The following is a 27746-nucleotide window of genomic DNA, read 5'->3' on the forward strand; positions in this document are numbered from 1 at the left end:
TTTTTTTTTCTAATTTAATTTTTATTTTTCATTTATCATTACATTTTATTTTTATCAATATCCAACTCATCCTGCTATAGTATGGGAGGTATTTTCAGAAAAACAAAAATGCTTGGTATCCATTTTCTACATTTTAATTGAAGTTACCCATCAACTTCCCTCAAATTTTTCAAAGCCCTTTTACTTCTTAATTCATGTGCATCAATCTTGTGCCACTGTTAGGACTACAGCATTGGTAAATGTTATATATATTAAATGTATTTCATACAGACAAGACAAAATAAAATACTTAAAAGTGCAATTCTGAATTCAACTTCCACATGTTTACTTTTGCTGTCCAGTGGCGGTGACTCAAGGGGAGGAGGGTGCAATAGCCCCCCCCCTTTTTATGTAATTTTTTTCTAATTTAGAATTTAAAATTAAAAAATATAAAAAAAGCAGAAATGTCAAAATTTCCAGAACATAATTATTTGTTTTACAATGTATATCTGTTTATGAAACATTATTTAGCACAAGCAGTAACTTTTAGTTTTTGTATTCATTGTTTAAATATTAGTAAATTAAATACAAGCTATACTTGTTCAATGAAATTATTACCAAGTGTTTGTGACATGTCAAAATACTTTGGGTGAATAATGTAAATCTAATTAATAGTGGGTAAGTGTTTCTCCGGAGAAAGTTACTCTGTATAAAATGCATCAAAATCTTAATAAAAACATGAGTTAAGTTGTTCAATATACACCAAATACCATGCATCTGCTCTCAAAACCAGCCCTAGCAAAATATTGTACTTTTCCCCCTTAAAAAAAAAATTTTTTTTTTTGCTGCTGCTAAAAGTCCTATGGCTTTTAGTTGTCGTTTTTTCTTTGCTCCCCCACACCCCCACTTTTTAGTCCCGATCGCCCCCTCTGTTGCTGTCTGATGAGTAATAAGTCAGATATTTCTGGAACTGCTGTGAGGTGATATGATTTGTATCACAATTCTTCAAAATTGAAATTGCTTTTCAAGAAATCCTCAACACTCAACATATTAACTTTTTGATCGGAATTCTTATCTGATATCAAGGGAAAGCCACTTTCCATGAGATGATGAACAAAGCAGTTTTGTGTTATAATGAATGCTGGGAATATCAAGAGCAGTGCTTCTAAAATAAATTTTCCCGACTGATTATCTAATGGGCAGTTTTCTGATTCCGTTCAAACAATATTTCATTTTGTAGATCAAATATTTTTGCAGCAAACAAACTTTAGAAGAGCAGATAATTCACAAATTGCACAGCTGGATTTTATTCTCCATGTTCATTTCCTGGGAAAGAAAAATGAGCAGATTACAAAAGTTAACCAAAACCTTCGAATTCGGGGAGGGGGGGGGCAGCCCAATTGGGCTGCAAAGGAAAAGCGGATTTTGTTATTTGACCCCTCTGTCATAAGACATTTCATTTGTGACCTCATCCCTGCTTGGTTTAGTAAAAATTTCTACATTACAACGAACAAGTTGTAAGCAATGTTTTAAACCACATCTCTCTCAATGTGTATGGTTTTAAAATTAAAAAATGAAATAACACATTATAGTAAAAAAAATAATTGGTATCGTTTGGATAAAACGTTAAACTGGAATAGGGTGAATCGAGAAACGTAATGTATTGGAGTAAATAACACCAACAACATTGAAGAAATTTGGGTCCAACGAGAAGAAACTTTAAATGTGGGAGACGTTAAATCGGAGTTCTACTGTAATTACATTTTTTAGATGGGTTATTAAGTTTATATTTTTACTTGCTATTGATTTATGTGCAACAATAACCCTTGCATTGGGAATATAAAATATGCATGTGTTTCTACTGTTTTTTGCCGATATGTTTTTTCCTTACTTTTCAAGATCTTCCCATTTTAGTTGTTTTTGTCTAAAAATGTCAGATTTTTGAATTTTCCTCTTTGTGCTGTATGCTGTGATTTACTTTTAACAGTAGAGAAGAACACTTAGCTTTGTTAAATCATGTATGATTGGAAAGCTTTGGTTAGTTACAATCAGACTCAAAAAATTGTGACAAACTTCAGATCTGACTCGGAAGATGAACAAGATGTTTTAAATTTTTTTACAAGTATTAAAATTGTCTTTTTTGCCAAAAGTTTGAGAAGAATGAAAAGTTAATTTTTTTTTTTTTTTTTTGATAGTAGTAAACTAGACTAAATGTTTTAATATTTGTATTATGTAGCAATTTCAACTGTTGGCAATGGTGCTTCATATTTTTTTTGGTTATAGCAAATTGTTGTATTTTGTGCTATGCTTAAAACATGAATAAAATAACTGAGCTTTGCAACTGTCTCAATTTTTTCCATTGTTATTATGTACAATTTTCATAAGTTTTTATCTGAAGAAAAAAAACTCACTTAAATTTAATTCAACAGTTAACAATTAACCTATTTTTGAGGAAAAATTGCAAAACCTATTTTGTGCAAACAAAAAAATATTACATAAAGTATGTAAAATTTTCATACACAGCTATAAAATACAATATCTGCTACACATTTTTAAAATGCCAGTGATAAGATTTATGAAGCAAATGCAATCTGGTTTTGAAATTTGTAAAAAATCGCGATTGATGCATAGATGATAACAATGGCTGCATGGCTAAGATGTGTATTTTTTACACCTAATCTAAAATTCATTAAGTATTGTATGCTCTAGAAAGTAAAATCCATGACCAGCTGTTGGTTTCCATGACTTTTGAGCATTTTTTTCTGAAAATCATGATTTCCGATGACCATTTTCAATTATGGTCGAAACCCATGATTTTCCAGGTGCGCGGATTACCCTGCAAATAATTCAAAAGAAAAAAAAATCAATGTTATTGTGTCTTAGATTTTTATTTATATTTTTTTTGTTTTAAAATTCTAAGAATATTTTCTAACGCAGAATCTTTAACTAATCATTTCCATCAAAATGTCATCTAAACTTTCTGCATGTATAGAAAAAAGCAAAGAGATAAGAGAGAGAGAAAAAAAGAAAAGGGAATACAAAAAATAAAACAGCAATAAAAAGAAAAACTTAAGATACTCCCCAACGTAAAAAAAACTGCCTGTGTTTTGCACAACTTTCGGGGGTGGGGAGAGGTGCTTGAGCACAACAGCACCCTTGTGTCATGCATTTTTTTTTTTAAACATTAAATCAAATTCTTCAAAATCAAACTTTTTTCCCTAAACATTTGTTTACAAAAAAAATTTTAATTTAAAAATTTTAATTATGATAAATGCATAACAATTGAGATTGAGAATCATTTGATACTGTTAATTTCTTAAGCAAATACATTGGTCAAAATCATTGTTAAGTTCTTATTGAAACATTACATTTTAAACAATATTACATTTTGCAAAGATAGAATGAATGAAAACAGTTTTGAAAAGTAACACTTTTTTTCTTAGATGCATGTCTAATTTTCCAGTCAAAATAAAACATTATAAATCCAGTCATAAAATAGTATCCTTTTAAGTAATGCATCAAAAATTATGAAAGTAATCCAGAATTAATCTAAAAATTTCAAACTTTTCAAGTAACTATTTCTATTTAAAATGATGCTCTTTTAAGTGTAAATTATACATTAACACTTAATATCACATAATACACATGTGCACATAATACACATGTATATTATTACACAGAATACATATACATTACACAGAAATAGATATCTTGTACTGTACACAAACTTCATAAATATATATAAGCTCAGTTTTATATGTTATTCAAATTAGAAGCACATTACAACTTTAATAAAATGTCTTTAAAATTCCTTACTTATGTTTGAAGTGTACATTCTCTCTTAGTTAATGGATATAATTTAAGTGTTTCAAGCATCAAAAAAATTTTAAATATAGAATAATGAAAGAAAGACTTGTTTAGGGCCAAGTTCATGAGAAAAACTTAGTTCATTACAACACTCATTAAATAACAGATGACTAATTTATGATTAATAATAAAGTAATTACAATATTTTTTAGACATTCTAAATTCCTCGATGACTGTGCCCTACACAACCAAACACTTTATTTAAAAAAAAGTCATCATAAGAAGAAGCATTAAACCAATTTAATGCAAAAATTCTTATAACAAGATTTATCATCAAAATTGTATACTTAGTTATACTTGCTATAGATGGGTCAAGTATAGATGGCACGGCTCCCAACATATTTTAGCCATAGAAAAGGGTAAAAGAGGACGACTTTCAATCAAAAAGGGGACTAAAGAAGACCAGTTAGGATTAAAAAGAGGACCTTGAGAGGACCATTCATAGTTAAACCCAGTGAAGCAACAGCAAATTAGTTGCCTGCTGCTAAATCCGTGAAGATCATTCGTTAATTAACCACAGTAACGATTTTTGATGACACAATTCCTTTATCACCTTCTGTACAACTGAACTTTTTATCCATAAAATTATATTATTTACACAAACATTTGGATGGGGGGGGGGGGTTACAAGAAAATATGTAACTAACGATCTTACTGAGTAATTTTAATTGAAAAATAATTAACAGGTGAAAACTGGTTGATTCTAAATAATCACCTAAGTGACCGATGAATCAGTGCATACCTAGTTAAGACCTTTTAGATACAGTTATTACAGTAAACATCTTAGTACATAGTCATTTATAAAAATTTTCATGTCACCAGTTTAAACAGAATTCATTTTGATATAAGGTACTGCAAGACAAGAAGATATAGTTTAGAGGCCAGGAGGTCCCCCAGAGCCCTGGTTTCAACAGATATTTCCAACCCTAATATTATAGTTTATATACATATCACCCCACCCAGGAGATAAATTTCTGGCTGTGCCACTGCCTAAGTTCAAAAATCATTTATTAGTATTTTAAGTATCCAAATCATTTCTTCTTATGTATGAACTATTAGTTGTTTTGCCACCAAGGTATTGTAACTGTCTTCAAGTACATACAAAAATTAATAAGAAAGAAAATATTTTATTGAAGTCGCCACACCCAAAAATATTCAATTGCTGCTTAAGTGATAAATACACTGAATGTAAATTTGAGGCTGCTTTTGCTGAATAACTTAATGTAATCAATAAATTAGCAAGTTCAGATTCACAGAGCTATACTTTCAAATTGAAATTACTCATCATGAGCATTTTAAATAACAAATAAAAATATAAAAATACAAAAGTAAATCAGTTTTTAGTTATTTAAAAATAAAATTAAATCTTAGGTAGCATATGTCAAAATAGCTTCCAGTTTCCAAAATATATTAAAATAACTATAAGATGCAAAAGGATTGAAATCTTGAACACGAGAATCAAATTTTCGCGAAGTACGTTCACTGTTGGTATGTTTTCCAAAACTAAATTTGTTTATTACTTACTAATACTAAGCATAACTAAAATTAAACATAAAATATGCTAGTCTTAAGATAGCATATGTGAAAGTAACATTTGATTGCCCAAAAGATTAAAATGTTTACAAGATGCAAAAAGATTAAAATCTCAAACACAAGAAGCAATTTTTTGCTAAGTTCGAGTAAGTGCAATGTTGCTATGGTTCCAAAAATAAGAAAGTTTATTATCTATTAAAATTCAACAAAAAATAAACTAATCAATGGTGGTGCATGTCAAAATAACTACAGATTGCCAAAAATACAAAAATATTTTCAAGATGCAAAGAGATTGAAATCTCAAACACGACAAGTAATTTACCGTGACGTCCGAGTAAGTTTGATGTTGCCATGGTTCCAAAGAAAAGGTAGTTTATTATTGAAATTAAACGTAAAATAAGCTAACCTTAGGTAAAGTATGTCAAAATAACTTCTGATTGTCAAAAATATTAAAATATTAACAAGATTCAAAAAAACTGAACTCGTAAACACAGGAAGCAATTTTTCGCGATGCTGCATATCAAACACAAGTTCAGAAAATGGCACTGATGAAATATTCTTGAAAAATATTTAAGCACAATTCAATGATTTTCTACCGATTTCAAACACTAAAATAGCTTTCAAATTTTTTTCAAGGTTTTAAAACTTTTTTTCAAGTATTAGAAAATAAAATTTTTATTAAGCAGTTTTCAAGGTTTTTCAAGGGCGTACGAACTTGAAGAAATATCGGCAGTACTCTGCTTTGAATTGACGTCATAACTTCTCCGAAAAACCTCTCCATTTGCTAGATTTTCATGCTGCAAGCGGTTGAAGGAGGAGTAATGATGTCAATCTGAAGCGAAATAATAAGGGAAAGTCAGGTTCAATAGAAAAAAGGTACAGCGGCTGTGTGTTTGGGCGTAAGAAACATCAGCACTAACGTAATGAAAATTTTTAAAATCTGATTTTTAAGTAAAAAAGAATATAAAAGCAGACTAATTGGACCAAAATGTTAAAAAGCAGACTTTACCCTAAAAAACGGACTTTGGCGGGAAAAGCGGACCATTTGGGAGTCCTTGGATAAGCATTCCATGGCAAAACACATGCGAAAAATTCAGAGAATATTTAATCAAGGCAAAAAACAGAAACATTTTTAATTTTCCCTTCTCTGCAAGCATATTTCACCTATCTGAAGTTCGAAAAAGGCCCAGAAATTTATGTAAATGTATTTTAAAGCTTTAAGCATCCTTAAAAATGGGAGCAGGGGAGAAATTTGCAAAAATTCTCAATACAAAAACGTTTAAAGTAGAAAGGAGATGTGAACCAAATTTAGTGTTTAAGTAAAGTAAAAGAACAGAATACAGTACTTTTTACTTTAAAAAAAAATATTTTGAGTGAAAAAGATACAAAAATAGAAAATATTAACAAATACAATGAACAATTATGACTTTTTAAGGAACAAAATAAATTACTTCACTAAATTTAAGAATAATTTATTTATAATATTGTCATGAGTAAGTTTTCTCTCAAAAATGATCAAGAAATACAAATTAAATGAATAATAATAAAAATAATTATCTCAACTTGCCAGATTTAATTCTCTCTCTCTTTAATTGATAATTTTTATTAATTTTTCGACTTTTTATTCTGGCTCGATTCTCTTTGACTTTTTAAAGAAAGACGTAAATAGTCAAAAGAATAAAAACTTTCACCTTTAGAGAGGAGAGAGAAAGAAAAATTGCAAATTTTACAATACTACATTTGAACGTTTTGTTACTCTCTTGACTGCAAAATATCTAAAGTGTCAAAACATCAAAATAGTACATATCACTTCGTTTCCTGCCATCTTCCATTTAATCCTTAGAAAGTAACTTTTTTTTTTATATGAAAATTGATCACTATTATGGTATCAATGTTTTTGAGCATTTCCCTCCTCCAAAATAAATTTCACTCCTTGAAAAAATGTCAAGAAGTATTTTCATGCCTTAAAAGAAATAAAAATAAATACCTAGCAACAGCTCTGGTTATGAACTTTTAAAACCAATGAGAAGTTCAGGAAGAATGAAAAATATGGAATGATCACAAACAGATAAGTCAATTAGGTTGGTCAATTGCCCCCCCCCCCCAGCTTTGGGAAATTATTGTATTTACATGTAAATGAGTGTAGAATTTGCTGTATTTCAGTAAAATTGGTATAATTTGCATACACCTGTTGCCCCTCCCCCCCCCCTGTAAAATTTGAAATGACGGGTCTAAGTACAAAATATGCTGATTTTCATGCCCAATCATTACAGAAAACAAGAGGACTTTTGTGAACGGTCCACAGCCATTAAAATGAAAGGAGAAATAACCACTTCAAGAACAGTTTTCAACAAACTTACTACCCCAAATGAAGAGAAAACTGTGATGTGATCAGAAATATGGTCAGCAATACCGCCATACCGATGACTAAAATGTAAAAAATGTTTTGCAATGGTCATTCCAATTGTGATGTTAACTTTTCGGGTTACAAATGGGTTTTGATTTGCTGCACTGTATGGTTCAGTTTACTATTTTACAGTAACTTCCCAGTATTTGACAGCACTAAAGCGCATTAGGCAGTTTATGTGTCCCTTGAAGAGGATGATAGTACAGTAACCACTCGTTATATCATGCTTTTTGGGGGACAAAGAAAAAGCGCGATGTATCTGAAAGCGCAATGTAACCGAGGCCATTAAAAATACTTATCCATCCAACACATACAAGTAAACTAGCATTCACTCTTTTTGACATGAGTTTCAAATGGTTTCGATATAGTCCACGAATTTACTATTACAGGTATTGAAATTTCGTAAATGTCTTAGTATGAATACAAAAGAAAACGTCAAGTAGTTTCCAAACTATATCTTAAACTAAAATATACTGCATGCATGTACATTTGGATGGCAGGAGTTGCAGCTGCTTTTCCAGTGAACTCAGAAGAATAGGAGCATCTTCGTTTTGTTCATTGACAAAATAAAGATAAAGCCGTTTCTGAGTAAAACCAAATGTTTTCATGAATGGTTTCAAGCGTAAAGCAAAGTTTTAATTTTAGGTTTTAACATTTTGCGAGACAGAAGAAAGGAGCAATATATCGAGGTGCGATATAACGAGTGGCTATTTTGTATTAAAACTTCCATAGTGAAGGTAATTATGAATAAGCAGTTATTTTGTTTAATGTAATGTACAAGCAAAAAAAAAAAAAAAAAAAAAAGGAAAGAAAAAAGGAAACAGTTTTTTGTGTTTTGTAAATCACTTTTAAAACATTTTTTTAAAGGTGTATCCTTTAAAGATTTTCTATTTTGTTTAAATCATCTAATCAACTAAAAAAATTGATACAAACACTTAAAAAAAATTCTTTCAAATGAAAATAACCATTATAATGTGTGTAAACAAAACAAAAAATATATATATATTCTGGTTTGATCATAACAAAACAGTACTACATGTTTATACTATATGTATTCATAATACTTATCATTTGCTTGTAAGGGAAATTATATTCTTGTTTGTTTTCCAACTTTTAATGTCAATGGAATCTCATTCTCAGAAAATGTTCTAGATTCACATCTCTAACTTCTGTAGTATAAAATATATTTTAGTTTTTAACTTCATAGTTTTCTACATTAACTTATTTAGTTGATTTTCTCTTTGATTTACTAAATCAAAAAGCACTAAGTTTACAGTAAAATATTGAGAAAAGCTTTAAAAAAAAAAACTTTTTTTACAGGAGAACCAAATATATATAAAACCTCATACAATGAAATATAGTTAAGTGACTACCCTGGCGGCTAAAAGTTGAAAAACAAATCTGTCAGTGGTTATCCTTATGGGGTGACCATGTTTGGACCCAGTGACGACAGTAACTCATTTCAATTACTTTTGCAGTTATGTCAATGTTCCAATGAAACAGCGATATATGCATTTCAGCTCTTTTTTTTAAAATTTAATGGTCAAATGTATGCAAATGTTGTTTTTAGATTTCATGCATGTTTTCAATAATTGAAACCTACACTTTTGAAAATCTCATACTTTTCATTAATTAAGCTTCTGACTGCCATGGAATGAAGATACGCTCACAAACTGTGAATATTCCATTGTGGAATCATTAGAAAGACATAACTTCAGTTAAGTTGTTTAAGTACAGTAATACTATGCTATCAATTCAAATATAGTCAATGCTCTTTACAATGACTTCCCAATACTGTGTCTTTTACATTATAACAACCGATACAGGATGCTCTGTTTACATTAGAACCTTTGCAATGCATTGTTCATTCCAATTTCGAAAAATTTCCGGTCCACCATAACGATATCAAAGACAGCCTACAATTGCATTTTTTAGATTGTTCATTTTCGAAAAATTGGCAAGAGGAGGCCCCGGATTTATCCTCTCCTAAACGTCTCTGAATATTGTCTAAACTGCGTTTTCAAAACAACTAATTTGAAACACTTTTGAGGAAGAATCCAAACCTCTTTAATGTAATTAGAGAAAAAACATAATATTGTGTTGAAAAATGACCGGGGAAAACGTCCCCAGGCCACTTTTTTACCCTATCATTAGCAAAGATAGTCTAGAATGCATTTTTTAGACCATAGAAATTTGAAAAAAATACTCTTTTTGATTTTTGTGCTGATTTCTTTATAATTCTGTGACAAAAGGTTAAGTATCCTGCAAGTTAGGGTGAAGGGGGCAAGTGTCCCCCCCCCCCCGACACTATGCCTATGATGACAGGGATCATTATAACAAACGTCAACTGTACTAAGAGTAGGGGAAAATCATTTAAAAAATTAAATATGATTATCACACAGCTTAGTTGATCTCTCTCTCTCTTTTCATAAACTTTTAAAATTCTTTAATTTCCATACAGCATAAACATTTTCTGCATGTAGAACATATTATTTGAACACAATTTACAATTTATAGAAATTATCAGCTTGTAAATAATTGAAATAACAAGATTAGTGCGAAATGTTTTACAATGAAGAGTTAACCAGTTACAAACCCTGATTCATGTTCATTCACACTGCTTGAAATCTGAAAATGATGACCTGAAGATTCATTATGATGAGGGTATGGAAATATAATTTTTTCTTTTCGCTGCAACAAAAAGAAAATGTCATAACACATGATTAACAAAGGGAAAAAAATGGCATGTTAAAATTACTTTATTGTTCAATAAACCACTACCATAAAATTAGAAAGAAAAAAAAGTTCTTTCACTCAAGGAAAAGAGTTCCAACTTTTATAGATATTCAATTGATAATTTACAAATTTAATGCAATGCTTATTTCAGAATTCACTTTTTTTTCTACTTGACTTAATAATACAGTTGGACCTCCATACATCGAAGTAGCAAATTGCCAGAAAAAAATTCGATATATAGAAATTTTGATATATTTTCTTCTTCATCAGCACAACAGCCTGGTGCAGGCCAAGGCTTTCTCCATCTGCTTCCTCCAGGCGGTACGACAAGTTGCCAGGTTTCTTCACCTGTTCACTCCCAAAATTTTTAGGTCCTTCTCAACACTATCCAGCCACCTTGTTGCTGGTCTTCCCCTTCTCCTTGTACCCTCAATCTTCGAAAAAGTAAGCTTTTTAACCGGGTCCAGATCTGCACGCCTAAATACGTGCCCCAGCCATCTGATTCTAATGGCTTTAATTACTCTTAAGATGTTGGGGGAAATTTCAATATATAGAACAATCTTATTTTATCATAAAAATATCCTAAAACATTAAAATTAAAACTAATTTTCATGCATGAAACCCAATGTCTAATTTAAACGAGCATCGGATTAAATGAAAGTTAATAATTAAAAATCTAACAGAAATTGCATTTTTGCGCCTTCGTACACCTTCATTCTTCGGCAATTCAACTTGAACCGCCACATTAGGGAATTTTCGTTTAGAAAATGTAATCGAGAAAAAAGTAAAAAATCAATCTACTTAATTTGAATGATTTTTACTGAAGCTAAAAATACTAGGAATGATAATCAACAGACAAAGGGGATGACTTGAAACTGATTTTACAGCGTTACTGGTTGCAAGTAAGATTTGAAATAAACTTGAATGTAGGTAAGAACTCCAGAATGGAACAACGACCCTATATACACACCCCTGAACCCCAGATTCCTTATGAGTTTCGTAGCAACCTCTAGTGATCATAATTTTCTCCGCTAACCTTCATTTTTCATGAGAAAAACAGTCTAAAATGGAAAAAAACCTACGAATGTTTCAAAAAAAAATTTCAATATATAGAGACTTTATCATTATATAGAAACAATTTTTCTATGTAATGAACATAGAAATTTGCTGGGATTTTGATATACAGAAAATTTTGATATGTGGAAGTTCAATATATGGAGGTTCAACTGTACATATCCAATTGAGAATTTTGATTGTTAGATTTCATGAATTGAGTAATGTAAAAATCGTATTTTTTACTGTTGCAATAGGCATTTTTAAACATTTATTGTTTGTTATTTTAGTAATTATTTTATCAACAGTATTAAATGAAATCAAAATAGCCAATTTCAATTTGTAGCAAGACATGCCCTGCAGATTATTTCCAAGTATTTTCTAGTAGAGTAACTCAATTCTCTTCAACTACTAAATTTATCATTTTCTTAACTACTGCACAGAATTTTTTATTTAATACCCTCAAATTCCCTAAGCAGGGATATGCTTGAAGAGGATTCTAATTTTTGAAAGGGGAAAAAGGTGACAATACTGTCCCACTATTACAACGTTTTGTGTACTCCTACAGTGTATATGTTTGTTTTTGATGTCTTGCATTTTTCACAATTTTATCCAAGGGCGTATATAAGGGAGGGGCTGAGGGGGGGCCGGGCCCCCTCCAAAATCTGGATGTTTTTTGCTAAAGGTAATTTGTTATTTTTGGTTTTAGTTGCTCACAAAGAATTTCCAAACTTTTAGCTACAAAAATAAATAAATAAATAAAATAAATAAATAAATGATAGTGATAGTAAAAATTATAAAAAGTTAGATCAGAGATTTCCAAACTGGGTGCTGCAGGAGGAGGTGAGTTGTGCCGCGAAGAGACTATAGGATGCTGTGAGAAAATTCTAATTCTTCAAAGGGTGCCTTGTGAATCATTAAAGTTTGGGAACCTTGCATTAGCTGGGCTGGTAGTAAGCAATGGTGTACAAAAGGGGTCAGGGGATCTGTACCCCTTACTCAAAAAAAGAACGTGTCTTGGGAAAGCGAGGTTATTTCAACAAAAAGAAAAACAAATTATGTTGAGAAAAAGATCTCAATTCTTCCAAAAATATATCTTTGAATTAATTTTTTTTTAACAGATGCAGCTTATTGCTTAGCAAATTAAGTTCCCCCCTCTTTTTTTCCCTTTCTTGTCTGTCTGAAAAGAAGGGTCTTCAAAATGTTTCTCTCTTTAACTCGCGTCCCCTGCAAGACATTTAAAATAATTTTCAGTTGTTCGGTTGGAGTAATGATAGAAATTGACGTCGTAAAGACGCATTTATTAGGCGTTTTTCAGACATCAATTTCAAAACATTTCCGAAGGAGGGTCCCTGAAACAACACCCCTTCACTAAGGTTACTACAAAAAATAGTCTGAAATTGTGCCTTTAAGATTTCATTTTTGAAAAGCTTCGGAGGAAGATCCCTGAAACCTCTTCTTTCGTTTAATCGTCTCCAAAGATGACCTGAAATTGCGTTTTACCTTTCAGAGGAGGATTCTTAAATTCTTCCTTTCCAAAAATACCTAATGTTAGGGAAAAAGTTTGAATTGCTTTTGAAAAGAACCTTAAAATAAAAATAATTAAAAGTTACGACTATTTATCAGTTTATTTCGTCCAAAACCTGATGTTTCTTCCCCCCCCCCTCGCCCCATGTTTATTTATTTTTTCTTTTTCCTAGTCGGTCTAAAAAAGGAAAGTCTTCAAAATGCTACACTTTGCAAGACCCCTCCATCCACTAAAACCATTAAAGAGCTTCTCAAACCTCGTTTTCAGGACTTCAGTGTCAAAAATTTTTACAAGGGAACAATACCAAACGCTTTGCCTTCTGAAAGCATTGAAAGTCATTTAAGATTGCTTTAATAGAGCTTCAGTTTCGAAAAATGGAACCCCTATAATGTTACCAAATATGGTTCACAGTCGCGGTTTTAAGACTTCAATTACGAAAAAAGGGTTCGATTGCTCCCGTATGATATCTGAAAGCGAAAAAAACTAGTTTCAAAAAATTTAAGGTGGAGAGCGTTTAAATCCTTCCATCTAGTATCATTGAATATCTCTTTAAAACCTCGTTTTTTAAAACTTAAATTTCAAAATAGTTTTTGCGGAGAGCCCCAGAACCAGCCCTGTCCGTAACATCAATGAAGATATTCTGAAGCAGCGTTTTTAGAACTTTCAATTTCTAAAAGTTGAGCAGAGGAGTGGTGGATTTCGCTCTAGTTAAAAAAAAATCAATTGAGGGCAACTTCAAAAAGCCCCATTCCTTTCATTACACTAACGTCAAAAAATATAGCCTATAATGGCGTTTTAAAGATTTCAATTTCTAAACGTTTCCACAGAAGGCCTCCCCCCCCAACTTTTTCCTCCCCGTACCAGTACCAAAAACCGTCTAAAACTGCGTTCTTAGGACTATAATTCCAAAAAAAATTTCGGGGGAGAACCCTCGGACTTCCCTCCACCCCCTCCCACGAAAGCGAGAATTTTTTAAGAATGCTCCCTTAACATTATTTTTTGGTTGCGCCAATAGGTGACAGTATGAAGTCATTGCTCACCTCGAAAAAAAGATCAGGGCAATTTTGCTCCCCCCCCCCCCCTCTTCAAAAAAAATATTACAAAAAAAGTGAGGGGGGTAATCTTGGTTATATGGGGCCCCTCCAAAATAAAAACATATATACGCCAATGATTTTATCCAAATGATTAACAATTGTTCGTTATCATGGAAGAGTTTTGAACCTTCTGAGGGTGAGAGTCTCCCACCTCCTACTATTTTTTAAGAAGACGATCTGAGTTTTCAAGAGATGGGGGCATCCCGCCATCCCATCTTGAATTTTAAACTCCAGTAGGTACATAGTAGTGTAGGAAACTTTGCTATGTTCTTTGCTAAGTTTACCATTTAATGATCATTTAAAAAAAGTCGATCAATGCCTGATTTGGTCAATCATTTTGTACGATTTTGCAGAAAATAAGTTTTATTGTATTGTCAAGCTCTTGTCACAACTAATTAATTTATAAAATGATTGCATATGAATATAGCAACTACCTGTGAAAAATTAGAAAATTTTGCTATTTGTTACATAAAAATTTAAAGGGGTTATCTTTGCAAAGTCATTTCAAAAGAGGTCAGGGCGGCTCTTTTCATTTTGTATATGTTATCGTTAAAGTATGAAATCCGTAATTTTATAGAATACCTAGTTATTTCATGGAATAACTGATTGAGTTCGTTAAAGTGTAAAACTCTCGTGTATTTCATGGTTTAACTAGTTATTTCATAGGATAACGATCTGCAGCCCGTTAAAGTGTGAAACAATCTATATCATATATCTTGCAGGACAAATACATTTACCTTCCACCTCTATTGCATTTATGAACTGTTCCTGACCACAGGGTGAGAACTTGTTAAGCGTGTTGGCACAATGTTTTGTTTTAGAAATAATATTCTTTGTAATCCCATTTGTCATTTTAGTAATCCTTGTTGTAACAAATGATTTTATGGTACGTTTTCATAAATACCATTTATATGCTACATAAATTAGATAAATTAGTTCTTTTCCATTTTAATTGTCTATAATTAGTTTATTTATAGAATACATAGTTATTTCATTTTTAACTGACTTTAAAAAAGGAGGTTATGATTTCGTCATGCGACTTTTTATGTATGTTTTCGAATTATTCCAAGAATACTGGACTGATTTGAAATTTTTTTCTTTTATTTGGAAGGGTATACTTCCCAGATGGTCCCATGGTAATTTGGTCTGGATCTGATAAGGGGTCCCGGAGAAATCCAAGAAACTTTGAACTTCACACGTTGTGGATACGTAATCCAGCATACGTCAGCGGGCGAGTTACATCACAGGTCACTTGTTTTTTTTATGACCAGTGTATTTTCACAGCAAAGGTTTTGCCTTTGTCTTGAACAAGAATTCTCCCGACATATGGATGATTAATTTTCGCCGCCTGTTAATTTTTACTTATAGGTGTTACCAATGTTTTACTACGTAGCAAAGCAGTAAATTAAATATATTTTGCTACTTTAGAAAATTATTTTGAATCAATTACCTTAATATTATTTTAAACTAAAATAACTTAATTTGTTCACTATAATGTTATTTTTTGATAATTCAGTTTTTAAACATATTTAGTGTTCAATCCAAGGGGACGTGAATACAGAACATCCCTCCCCCGATGATTTAACGTATATAATAATATGTTGTAACTGGTGTCTAATTTCTCACGTTTGACCAGTATTCGAGATTTACTATTTCACAATGCCGCCAGTTTAATTTGAAATTAGGGTTATACTAATTACAGGCTTCAAAAAAAGGAGGAGGTTATGAAATATCGGATTAGTTCTTTCTTTGTACAATGTTCTATAAGCCAGGGGCGTGCACATGGGGGGGGGGTAGAGAAAGAACACCTGTTGGTCTGGAACTGAGAATGAAGGGGGCCCAATATTTTTAAAACTAGGGGTGAACTATAGGGGTAAACAATATGGAGAGGGGACCGGAAAAGTCATTTGTGTTGTGCCCCAAAATTTAATTAAGATGTTAAAAAATTAAGAGATTGTATATAATTAGTTAAGCATTTAAAATAATTCATTGTATAGTAATTAAAATTAGTGTTTGTTTTACATTTGGGTGTTTAGTTGACTTTTGTACTGGAATTGAAAAATAAATTTCATTTCTAGTTTTGAGTAGGAAATGGTATGTAAGTGCAATCAATTATTTTTTGCTTTTTAGTTCCTTGGTGTTTTTTGAAGGCGTTTTTTTTTAAATTTAAAAGTAATTTTATATAAATTATTTATTTTACAGTTTAACGGTCTCTCATGAGTTAATTTATAGAATAACTAGTTAAAGAGTCAAATTAATAACATATTACACACTTTAACAGATACCATCAGTTATTTCTTGGAATAACTAGGTATTCTATAAAATAACTGCATTATATACTTTAATGGTAACATATACATTAAGAATGTATACAATATTTTTCAGAAGAAATTGTGACACTTTCATATTTTAAACTGAAAAAATATGAACAGTTTGGAGAGTGCTGTTTATGATACTTTGAAAATCACAACTTGCTAGTCCTTAAAAAACTAAGATCAAAATTATTATGCATTAGAGATGGATATAGCATCAAACTGAAAACTGTACCGATTTCTGTAAGGTAAGTCTTACATGACCATCAAGCTTCTTTTGCAGCAAGTAGGAAAAATGGCATGGTGGGTTTATGAATTATTTTCTCATTGTTTTTGACTTCTGAGAATTCTTCTCCTGAGAATAATTATTTAAATCAAAGCCAGATACAAGAGAGGGAGCGATCAACCCCCCCCCCCCTCACCCCCAAGGAACCCTGCATTGGCAATTTTTTTTTTTTTTAAATTGAAGACCTAAAATGCACGTGTAGGCCCTTTCTGCTGATGTCAGCAAAAGTATAGGGTTCAAACCTCCCTCTTGAAAACTTTCCAGAATTGTATAGCTTCAAAAAGCAAGTTCAGACAATTTTTGGTGTTATTATGAGAATTTTGGAATTCTTTCCTCGGATTTTTTGAAATTTTAAGAGTTAAAGAAACAATTGTAGATGTCTCAGGTAGTGTTAAGGGAAAGAATGGGTTCATGGGCTATCCTGGGGTAATTTTTTGAAACTGAAGCTTAAAAAAGCCTAATTTCAGACAACCTTCGATGATGTTAGGGGAGAGGGTTTCAAAACATTACTCCGGATTCATAACAAAATTCAAGTTCTGAAGCAATTTTAAAATGCCTCTTACAACGGAAAAGGAAAGAAATAATTTCGGGGACCTAACTGGCTAAATATCTAGGTAGAATCCATGTCAATTCAACAAGCGGTGTAACTTGATAGTCTCGGATTTTTTTCTGAATTTAACATATGTTAAAACTCATAAAAAATTAAGAAATAGGTTTTTTTTCTTGTGCCCAAAAAAATTCCTAGGGCGAGTTACAGACTGCCAAAAATGGCAGTCCTGTCATGATTTCTCACTTCAGATTTTCGTCTAAATCTTTAAAGTAGATTATCTCAAAAAGGGTGTAACACAAGGGCGTCCATATAGGAGGGCAAGGGGGCTTGAGCCCCCCCCTTTGAAATTAGAACTTTTTTGCTTTTAGTACTTTTTTTCTTTGCAAAAATGTAAAAACATTTCTTCTCCAGCTGTTAATGAATAAGTTATTAAAAATGTCAAATTTTAATGATTCTAATCTGTCCTAAAATCAGTTTTCACGGGGAAAATATCCAGCTAAACCACGGGGAAAATATTTGAGCCCTCCCTTGCAACTTTGCATATGGACCCTATGGTGTAACATATTTTGCTGTGGGTTTTTTTATTTAAAAGGATATTTTTTCTTGTTTAAAAACATATGCAACATTTTGAAATATGAGCTTTAGTTTTTTTTTCCACAGTCATTAAAAAAAAAGTTTAAAATAATTTTTTTGACTTGTCTCAAAAATGTCAATTTCAAAAATTTTCATTTTTTTTAAGTTTATTAGTACCACTGAGCACTACGTTCCCTGAAAAAGGAGAGCTTCCACTTCGTTTAACAGATTTAGAGGCATTTGAAAAAAATGAGGGTTTCTAAGGAACTCTTTATGTAATGGCAAACCTGAAAATTCAAAAAAAAAAAAAAAATTTCGCAACAAGTGGCCAGAGTTTATATATTTCTTAATTTCTCATGAATTTTAACATATGTTAAATTCAAAAAAAAAAAAAAAAAAAAACTGAGACAATCAAGTTATTTTTCTTGTTGAATTGGATGAATGTTGCATTTCGCTATTGGTTTGGTGTCTTTTTTATTTCAAAAAAAAAAAAAAAAAATACAAAACGTTCAACCAATCAGGCCTAAATAATGAAAAGTTTGTAAATATGTTTTGAATAACAGGTAAACTTGAATCAATTAATGTAATTTATATATAATGATGGCATAGAATTAATGAACTTGCAATTAAAACTAATTGAAATTTGGTCAATTGTGCTCAAGACCAGCATTTCTTTAATAAAATCCCTTAGGTGTTTTTTCTTACTCGCTAATAAATATAACAGTTACATTTTTGTTTGAATATTATGGATTTTCTGCTTAAAATTAAAAGTGCACAAAGCTTTTGTTGAAGGACCCACACATTTCTTTATAGTAGGTTTGTAGGAACTAGGGTTATGATAGTTCAAATGAAACACAATAATCAGTTTCTTTTTGAACTGTTTACATTAAATATAATACTTTAATAAACAGTAAATCAATGAAGAATAATAAACTTACGTCGAACAATTTTCACATCTTCTATGATGGAAATATTTTTGGCAAGGAGATAGAAAAACACAGGCATTGTGCCTACTAGCACAGCTGTCAGCACATTTGCATATCCAATGTTATAATCAAAAATTCGTCCACACTGGGATTGCCAAAATTGTCGTGTAATGTTCATCTATTTTAAAAGTCAAGACATTAGTATTTAAGACATTGATGAGTTTATTTTCACTTCAAATAAAATATATTAATGACAACTTTTTTCATTGGCTAAAATTTGCTATTTGAGGCGAACTTTAAAATTACAGTCCGGTGAATAACATCTTAACTGATAGTCCATATAGGTTTTACAAATACAGTAGAATCTCAAAATTCCGAGGTTCCGCTTAATTTGAGGTGCTTTGTTGGTTTTTTTAAGGTAAACATTTGAAAGAAATGTTTTAGTCTGAAAATCGAAAAACTTTGCTATATAGAATTTCCCTAAAAACATACGATAAGGTAATAAAAATATATTGAAAGGTTTATTATATCATAACACTTGCCAAGTGGCATGAAATATTCATTGACTGTTAGAGATGGACAGGGCCGGATTTGGAAGTGTGGAGGCCTCGGGCAACGAAGAAGTGGAGGCCCCTAATCAGGGTTCAAAAAGATCATATTTTTGAAAATATCCGATACTTTGATATATACCCGAACATTTTGATATATATGTATATATCCGATATTTTAAATCAGCACTTTAATAGTAAATACATCCTGAAGTTACTGCCATTTATTTTTTTATATTATTATTATTATTATTTATAGGGGAGAAAAAACGTAAAATTTGCTGACCCGTGAAAGTTAGGATATTTTGTAAAAATTTTATTGTGGGGGTCCCTTTGTTGTGGAGACCCCGGGGCAGTAGCCCTGCCTGCCCTCCCCTAAATCTGGCCCTGGAGATGGATTAAGAGCTGAATTGGAGAAAGTAGGAAGTACAAAAAATAACTTCAAATTAAACCATTGTTTTGCGTCAAAGAACGAAAAAACAGCTCTTTTGGAATATCTAATTGTAATTAAAAAACAAAGTATGAAACTTGATGTTGTACCAATCGGAATCGTATATAAGAATTGAGGGGTGGATACAGACTGCCATTTTAGGGGGGGGGGCATGTTGAACAATGACCTCCCCCCCCCCTTAAGAACCTACGGTTAGGGGCAAAAACCTTTTTTTTAAATTCTTGTCTGCCAATAAAAAGTACGAAATCGATCAAGAATAGGGCTTCTAATAGGCTTAAACGTTGCAAATTAATTTTATAATTTCATATGCAAAGAATGGAGAAATTTCCAAAATAATTAATGAATTTAAAAGATAAAGGAAATCGTTTACTTTATTCATGCAGTTTTTGAACCCAATGTGGACATATATTACTGTCCAGGGTTTGGGGTGGGGGGAGGTTATGACCCCCATGACCCTCCCCTTGTATCCGCCAAGGTATGAAATTTTATCCTTCTATGATTAATTTTTTTTGTATTATGTTAGGTACATACTGTTACGAGTTCCATGCAGCTTCAAACTTTCTTTAAATGACAACACAGTTCTTGAGAAAACACAGGAGATTTATTTACAATTATGTACAAGAAATATCGTTTACAACTGTTGACTTAACCATAGCAATTAGGCAAATATCAATTAACACCGTAAACTCAACGGTAAAACATGTATTTACATCAAAATACACAATAACACAGAACTAAGCGCAACGAGAAACGAAACTCCACAGTTAGAAAGCAAACCAATTCCTGCATTCACAAAACGCCCGGCATTTTATACCGAGCGAAGAAGTATCTAAAACAATACGTAGGCACACACTACACAGACACAAATGTCACTACAAACTCATCAAAATTTATTCGAGGACGATCAAAGGGTATTTTTTGGTTGCCTGCATGTTTACACACAAGTACGTTCAGACATTTAAAAAAAAACTAATCAAAACTCGCATAGTGTTTATTAAAATATAAATTCATGATGAAATTTTAGTGATAAATTTTTTGAGTAGATTATGTTTCCTTTTCATAGCGTAATTAAGCAAACAGTACACGTCCTTATTTAAGCCAAAGAATTTTTTTGGATAATCAGAGTTTTCAATAATCCGAGGTAGCATGAACCCCAATTACCTCACATTTTTGAGATCCGACTGTAGGTTAATTGGGAAGGTTACCACTCCCAGGAATGAGAAGCATTATTCATATATTTTCTCATATTTTAACTAAGAGAGAATATGTTTTTCATTTTAATATCTTTTTTTTTTTTTTTGAAAGGCATGAAAAACAAACATTATTTCAATATACATGGAAAAATTGAAGATAAGGTTGCCCCTCCCCCTCCACACTTAGTAAATTTTGAAGGAAAATCCCTATTTGAATCAAACTATTTCAATGTTTGTGAACTCTGGACCAGTATTCCTCATTCTCATGTCCATTTCTTTTCTTTTTAACCGACTTCAAAAAGGAGGCGGTTATCAGTTCATACCGTATGTATGTTTTTTTTTTTTTGTTTGTCCACTCACAGCGTCTCACCTAGTGAACCGATTTTGATGATTCTTTCTTTAATGGATAGGGGATGGCTCAACTTAGGTCCCATTACTTTGTTTGACCATATTTGTCCTTTAGAAAAAAAGTTATGGGAAAAAAACCATAAATTTCACGCAATTTCCCTATTAAATGATTAAATATTGTAACGAAGTTCGCGCATACTTGCCGTGGATAACGGTGGCTCAGTGGTAGAATTCTCGCCTTCCACGCGAGCAACCCGGGTTCAAATCCCGACCAGGACAAAGTGAATTTTACTAAAATTTCGTTTCTACTGTTTGCCATATTTTCTCGAATCTTCTTTTAATTTCTGTATCTTTCCAAGTCTGGAAAGTTCCCGCACTTTCTCAAGTGGTAAAATACATTTTTAGTGTCAATCGCTTGAAGTTTAAGATGTGCTTATAGTTTTTTTTTAGTATGTAGCATTTTTAGGAAAAAAAAGGGTAAAGTTTCATGTTGGTAACTTCTGACTTTTACAGAAATATATACATTTACACTAAAAAGGATGAAAAAAAAAATTTGGGAAAAAATAGAACCGACTTCAAAATTGCTCTAAAAAGGGAAAAATAATTTTATTCTTTAAACACCATCGAAAATACTTTTAAACATAATTTTTGAAGTTGGCGCAAAAACGATAGAACAGATCATTCACCGCCATAATTCAACTACAACTATAAATTTTACCAGGCCTAGTTCCTTTACTACCACATACATTATGCATTGATAACAGCATCTTTGAGTAACGATATAAATGTTTCGTTTCTAACTTTGGATGATTTTCTGAAAAAAATATGAACGAAGCATGGTTACACTGGATTTTATTTTTTGTTTTTGCGCCAACTTCAAAAATTATGTTTAAAAGTATTTTCGATGGTGTTTAAAGAATAAAATTATTTTTCCCTTTTTAGAGCAATTTTGAAGTCGGTTCTATTTTTTTCCAAAAATTTTTTTTAAATTTTAATAACTTTAGCAAAACTAAGCAAAATTGTGTGTGTGTGTGTTTTTCTTTTCTTTTTTTTAAATTGTGGAATTCTACATACAATTTAAGAGAACTTTATTAAATTTTTAATCAAATGAGCTATCATTAGAAGTATACTACTAACTCAAAATATTCATTCCCTGATTATTCAAAGAATTTTATCGCAAAACAGCATGAAAAAGCAATTACAAAATTCAGATTTTAACTTTTGAGCTTCAAAAAATGTATCACTTATTGATTGTTAAAACCAGGTAATAATTATGTTGGACATTCTTTTTTAATGTCATAAATCTACCCTTAGTCCTAAATATTGGTACCTCATTGCTTCAATGCTAACACTAAGGATGAGAAAGCTGAAAGCACAGAAGTCCCGTCGATTCCATGTCTCTTTCCGTCTCACTGGTTTTGTTGTACTTTTCCTGAGAAAATCATTACAAAAAGTGGGGGGGGGGGGAGCAATAGCAAGAGTGCACAGAGCAGTGGAGAAAGAAGAAAAAATGGATCAAAGGTTTTTGCATTTTTGGGTAGTGACATGTAGTTTAACCTGAGGTGGGAGAAAAATTAGAGGATTGGCTACCGTAATCTATAGTGGGTACAATGTTGTGCGAAAACCCAAGTCAGAGTCTTGTAAACACGACAATCACAAAAAAACTCTAGGTGTGAAAATCAAGTGGCTGGGAGATTCAGACTTAAACCACAACATTTTACGAACTATGCACTTTTTAAATAACTGAAATAAGTTGGCACAAGTTAAATTATATGTTACATGAAACTAAAGAATCTCACCCATCATTGATTTCGCGTCACACAGGCGAGGATAAGTCCACATGACCACAAAAGAATCTGCACAAGAGTTTAGATAAATAAATAATGAAGTTTATTTCTGCAAAGTTCATGAATGTCCGACTTTTCTCTCATTTGTCGTGCATTGCCTTGGTAGCGATCACAGTGGCGAAACATCACTCGCATTGTATAATTACACACTTCCACTTATAAAATTGCCATCAATTCACAAATACCGAACACACAGCCATCATGCACCTTCACTTTTACCAGGCATAACCACAGCATTCAAAGATCATGGCTAAATTGAAAAGCCCGGCCAGACATTGCTTTGCCGCAGCGGGAACCAAATCTCTGCTAAAAAAATTTCAACAAGTCCAGCTCACCTTTTTTCAGCATGGGGAAAATATATCGAATCCTCTCAAAAGTCGAGCAAAAAACATGGCAAACAAGAGATCCGTTATTGTTGAAAAATAAACGTTAACCAAATGCACAAATCATAGCTCCAGTGGCATACTGAAGGGGGGCGGGAGGGGCGGTCCGCCCCAGGCCCCGCTTTGACATAGGCCCCTAAATTTCAATTTTTGGTTTTCACCAATATTTTGTCGCATATCTTGGTTTGAATACTTAAACAAGTTGGCTTAATAAATCATAATTTTTGTAAAGAACAAATCTTTGTTCACAGTGACTTCTCTTCGGGATCAATGGAGGGTTTATGATACCCAGGCCCCGCTTTGACATAGGCCTCAAAATTTTAATTTGTTTTCTTTTTCGCCAGACCTGCCTTATGTCATGGTTTAGATAAATAAAAAGTTGTCTTTTTATGTAGAATGAATATTTTCTCAGTACCTCTCTTGCCCATACAAAGAGTGAGCAAATTATGTCCCACAGGCCCCGCTTTGACATAGGCCCCGAAATTGTATCTTATTTTTCTCCAATAGACCTGTCATATACATCATGATTAGAAATATTAATTAGTTACCTATATATATGCAAGTATATATCATAAATTTTGTTAAATATGACTTTTTTTCCTCAGTGACCCGTCCTAGTGTACAAAGGCACATGAGCGCTTGGGCCACAAATTTAATGGGGGCCCCCAAATTTTTAAATTAACCCAACCTATAAAAATCGTTGCTTTTATTTCGTTAAGTGCTTTTAGCAAAATTTTATGCATTTTTTTTCAAACAATTTATTTAAAAAAAAAACGAATGCATAACAGATTCACGTTTATAATTTTTGATCATTACAGTATACAGCTAAAATATCTGTTTTATGTTTTGTTTTGTGTATTAAGACTATGATGGTCCAGTCTTAATTCATACACTATTTTTGAAACCAAATTCAAACATATAACCAAGAAAATCCATTCCTAAATGAGCAGTTGTCTATCCTTTGTGGCGTTGGAAGAATCAGCCAGATAAATTTTTCTTTTTACCAGCTGCACTTCTGTGGTTTTAAGTTTTGTCTTCTGCCCAAAGCTGTAACTTCTAAGAGCAAATCGGACAGAACCCTTCTGACTCAAGCAAAGGGGACTTCCTTTTTGCTATGCCCCTTTCGACAGCATAAAACTGTTTAATCGGGACTTTTGACCTTGACTGCATAATACCTCCTCCCATCCATTCTATACTCGATTGCAAGCTTACTTGACTATGGAGAAATGAGCTGCAGCCAAGCAAAAGAAATAGTTCCTAGCGCTTTGTCCGATAATCGGGGGAAATTACGCTCTTCGCTTTAGAAATCGGTTCTATATTTTGAATGCCCTCATTTCTACACATGCATAAAAGATCAGTAAAATGTAGTTACTAATATTTTTAAAAAATATTTCAATTCATGAGTACTAATTGAATTTTATAATGAAGAATTGCAACTTTTATACAACTAGATTAGAATTAGCTGCTTAAATTTGTTTTATATGTTTTTAAATATATACTTGGATTTTCAGATGCAATAATTTTTTAAGATACAATATAATTTTAAGACTTTTTTCTGTTTTTGATATTTTCTGACAAAGCACAATGTTATTAAAAATATAGTATTTACTTAGTTTCACTTAAAACCATGTGTTTTACTGTGGTATTTACAATAGTGTCCGAAATCAAACCAACACTACCTGAAATATGTAAAAATGTACCACTTAAAGTAATTACTGTAATATATGGTACATACAGATAGTTTGAGAAACTTCAGTTTCAATACCAGATAGGCCCCCATTTCGAGTAGCGCCCCAGGCCCCCATCCGTCTTGGTACGCCACTGCATAGCTCTTAGACAAAATCGCACCATATTTGCAGTCAATGATACTAGAGAAAAAAACAAGGCGCCACACATGTCATACCGTCTTTTCTGATGTCACTACAATCGCTTTTGCCTCAGACAGAGGTGGTATGAGAAAATAGCTCTGAAGAGAAACGAAACAAAAACACTTGTGCAAATTCCAAAATGCATGAAATGAAAGGATTCTAATGTGGATTACACCAAAGATAGAATTTAACATCCAACAAAAAAAATATATGAGTTGGTCAGAACATATCGAAAATATAGGAGAATATCTGACAAATTGTGAAAATATAGGAAATAAAGGAGATATAGGAGAACTATGAGCCCTGAGTAAAGTAGATACGTAGTAAAAATATTACTGTCAATATATAAAAACTCTTTCTTATAAATTAATTATTTTTAAATGAATAAATGGACCTTAGTTTTGGAATATGCCTTGTATTTCTAAAGCAATGCAGTAAAAACTAGGCAAAAAAGCACTTGCATCATTATTGCAACCCATTATAATAATATTTCACTCCCTCCCCCCCCCCCCATACCTTAAAGCTATTGCATAATCATATATACTTATATATGAACATGTTATAACTGAATTAATATACAACATAAATAGAGCAGAATGCAGAGCAAGTACTGATGTGTAACTAAAAGACAAGAAATATATAAATGGTGCTCCAAGTTGGTAGGGAGGAGGAATGCCTAAATATGTCAATTTTTCAGTGTGCTTCAATGTGTGTTAATCGAAGTGTGCTTCAATTTAAATTCTTACTAAGCCTATAAATTATGAATTGTTCAAGTTGGCAGTATGTTACTCTCTTGTTACCTACTTTCTAAATCTATACACCATTTCTTGTAAAGCACTTTTCACTATTGATCATTTTATATTTAATTGATCATCATATTTGTCGGTGGGTTGGAGGGGTGGTTGAAAACTAACTGTATCAAAAGCCCATGTGAGCAAGTAACAGTGCATTATCTTTTCTCCTCCCGTGCTCTATCTCTCCGTGGACTGCTTCATCAAAGTGTCAACCCCAAAAAATTTCTACTGTGTTCTTAATTTGCAAAAGGGTAACTTTTAAAAAGTTTTTTTTTTACCTATTTTTTCTCGGATATTTTTTTCCCAATCCCCCTTTATAAGCCTGCAAAATGCAGAATTTTACATTCATTTTTCACCCCAAAGCAGAATACTACTAAATTTGAGAGGTACGTCGCAAAACAAATGCCTGATCTGCAGAATAAGTGGGTTAAAATGTGAGAAGAAAACTCAAGACAAATTTTCTGCAGAAATTCTATAGATTTCTGTGAAACTTCTCTAGAAACTGCAGATTTTCTACAAACATCTTCCAACTCTAGACAGAATTTTGCACAAATTCTGCAGATTTCTTTAAATCAGAAGAAAATTTAAAATTCTAAGAAATTACGATAATTTAACAGAGATTTCAAATTTTTTTGCCTCTTGAAAATATTTCCAATTATTTAGAAAGTTTTAGAGTGTTTTATTATATGCTACCTTAACTCGACTCATTTTATTTATTATTTTAGTAATTTATTTATTTATTAACATTATTTTAATTTATAGTTCATGCGATGTAAACTGGACCAAAAAAATAGTGGTTTGACACCTAGGTTTGGATTTTCATAAAATTTTGTATCTTTGCTCTTTCTATGCATTTTAGAAAGTATATAAAATATTTTTGGAGAATTTCAATCAGTCTAGGTTCCACAGAAATGAATAGCAACAATGAAGTTTTAAAAACTGGGGGAAAAAGAAAAACTCCTATTTATATAACAATTTTGATTTAGGGCTCATAATTTGTGGAAAAGATCACATTGGTTGCTTGTGTATACAATGCTTGAAGTACTTGCAGAACAATTTTGGTCAAATGATTTTACGTTGCAGAATATCGTCAAGTATTCTGCTTTGAGGATTTTTCAAAATCTTTCCCTGAGACCTCTAAAAAATGGGGAGCCCTGCATCACTCTCTTGATACTATTCTCCCTCTTAAGGGCAATACAATAAGGACAGCAGGCAAACACAATGAAAAATCCCAAAAATAAAAAGAGAGTATTGCTTAATGTATTACAGGGGAAAAGACAAACATAGTTGGACAAAAAAAAAGGGCTTAAACAAAGCCTCTTTAGAAAAAGTTGTCTGGACTACAAAAGGGGCCCAATGCCTGAAATAGCTTAGGGCCTCGTTAAGTCTAAAGCTGGCCCTGCCTATATGACTGGATAACTTTCAATTCGGCTATAAATGCCTTTTAAATGGATTTAATAATTATTAGTT

The 27746-nt window shown here is 32.0% G+C and overlaps 1 protein-coding gene across 1 annotated transcript in view; it reads right to left on the reverse strand.

Annotated features, from left to right (window-relative positions):
* Window positions 1-10273: 10273 nt before the first annotated feature.
* Window positions 10274-27746, reverse strand: part of LOC129230645 (osteopetrosis-associated transmembrane protein 1-like) — a 35774-nt gene continuing 18301 nt past the window's right edge. The window contains exons 5-6 of the mRNA XM_054865065.1: window positions 18857-19022; window positions 10274-10477 (exon numbers count right to left, since the gene is read on the reverse strand). Of these exons, the coding sequence (XP_054721040.1) occupies window positions 10440-10477; window positions 18857-19022 (204 nt within the window). The 3' untranslated portion in view covers window positions 10274-10439. The remainder of the gene's footprint in view (window positions 10478-18856; window positions 19023-27746) is intronic.

Source organism: Uloborus diversus, chromosome 1 (assembly GCF_026930045.1).
Source record: "Uloborus diversus isolate 005 chromosome 1, Udiv.v.3.1, whole genome shotgun sequence".
NCBI classification, from domain to species: Eukaryota; Metazoa; Arthropoda; class Arachnida; order Araneae; family Uloboridae; genus Uloborus; species Uloborus diversus.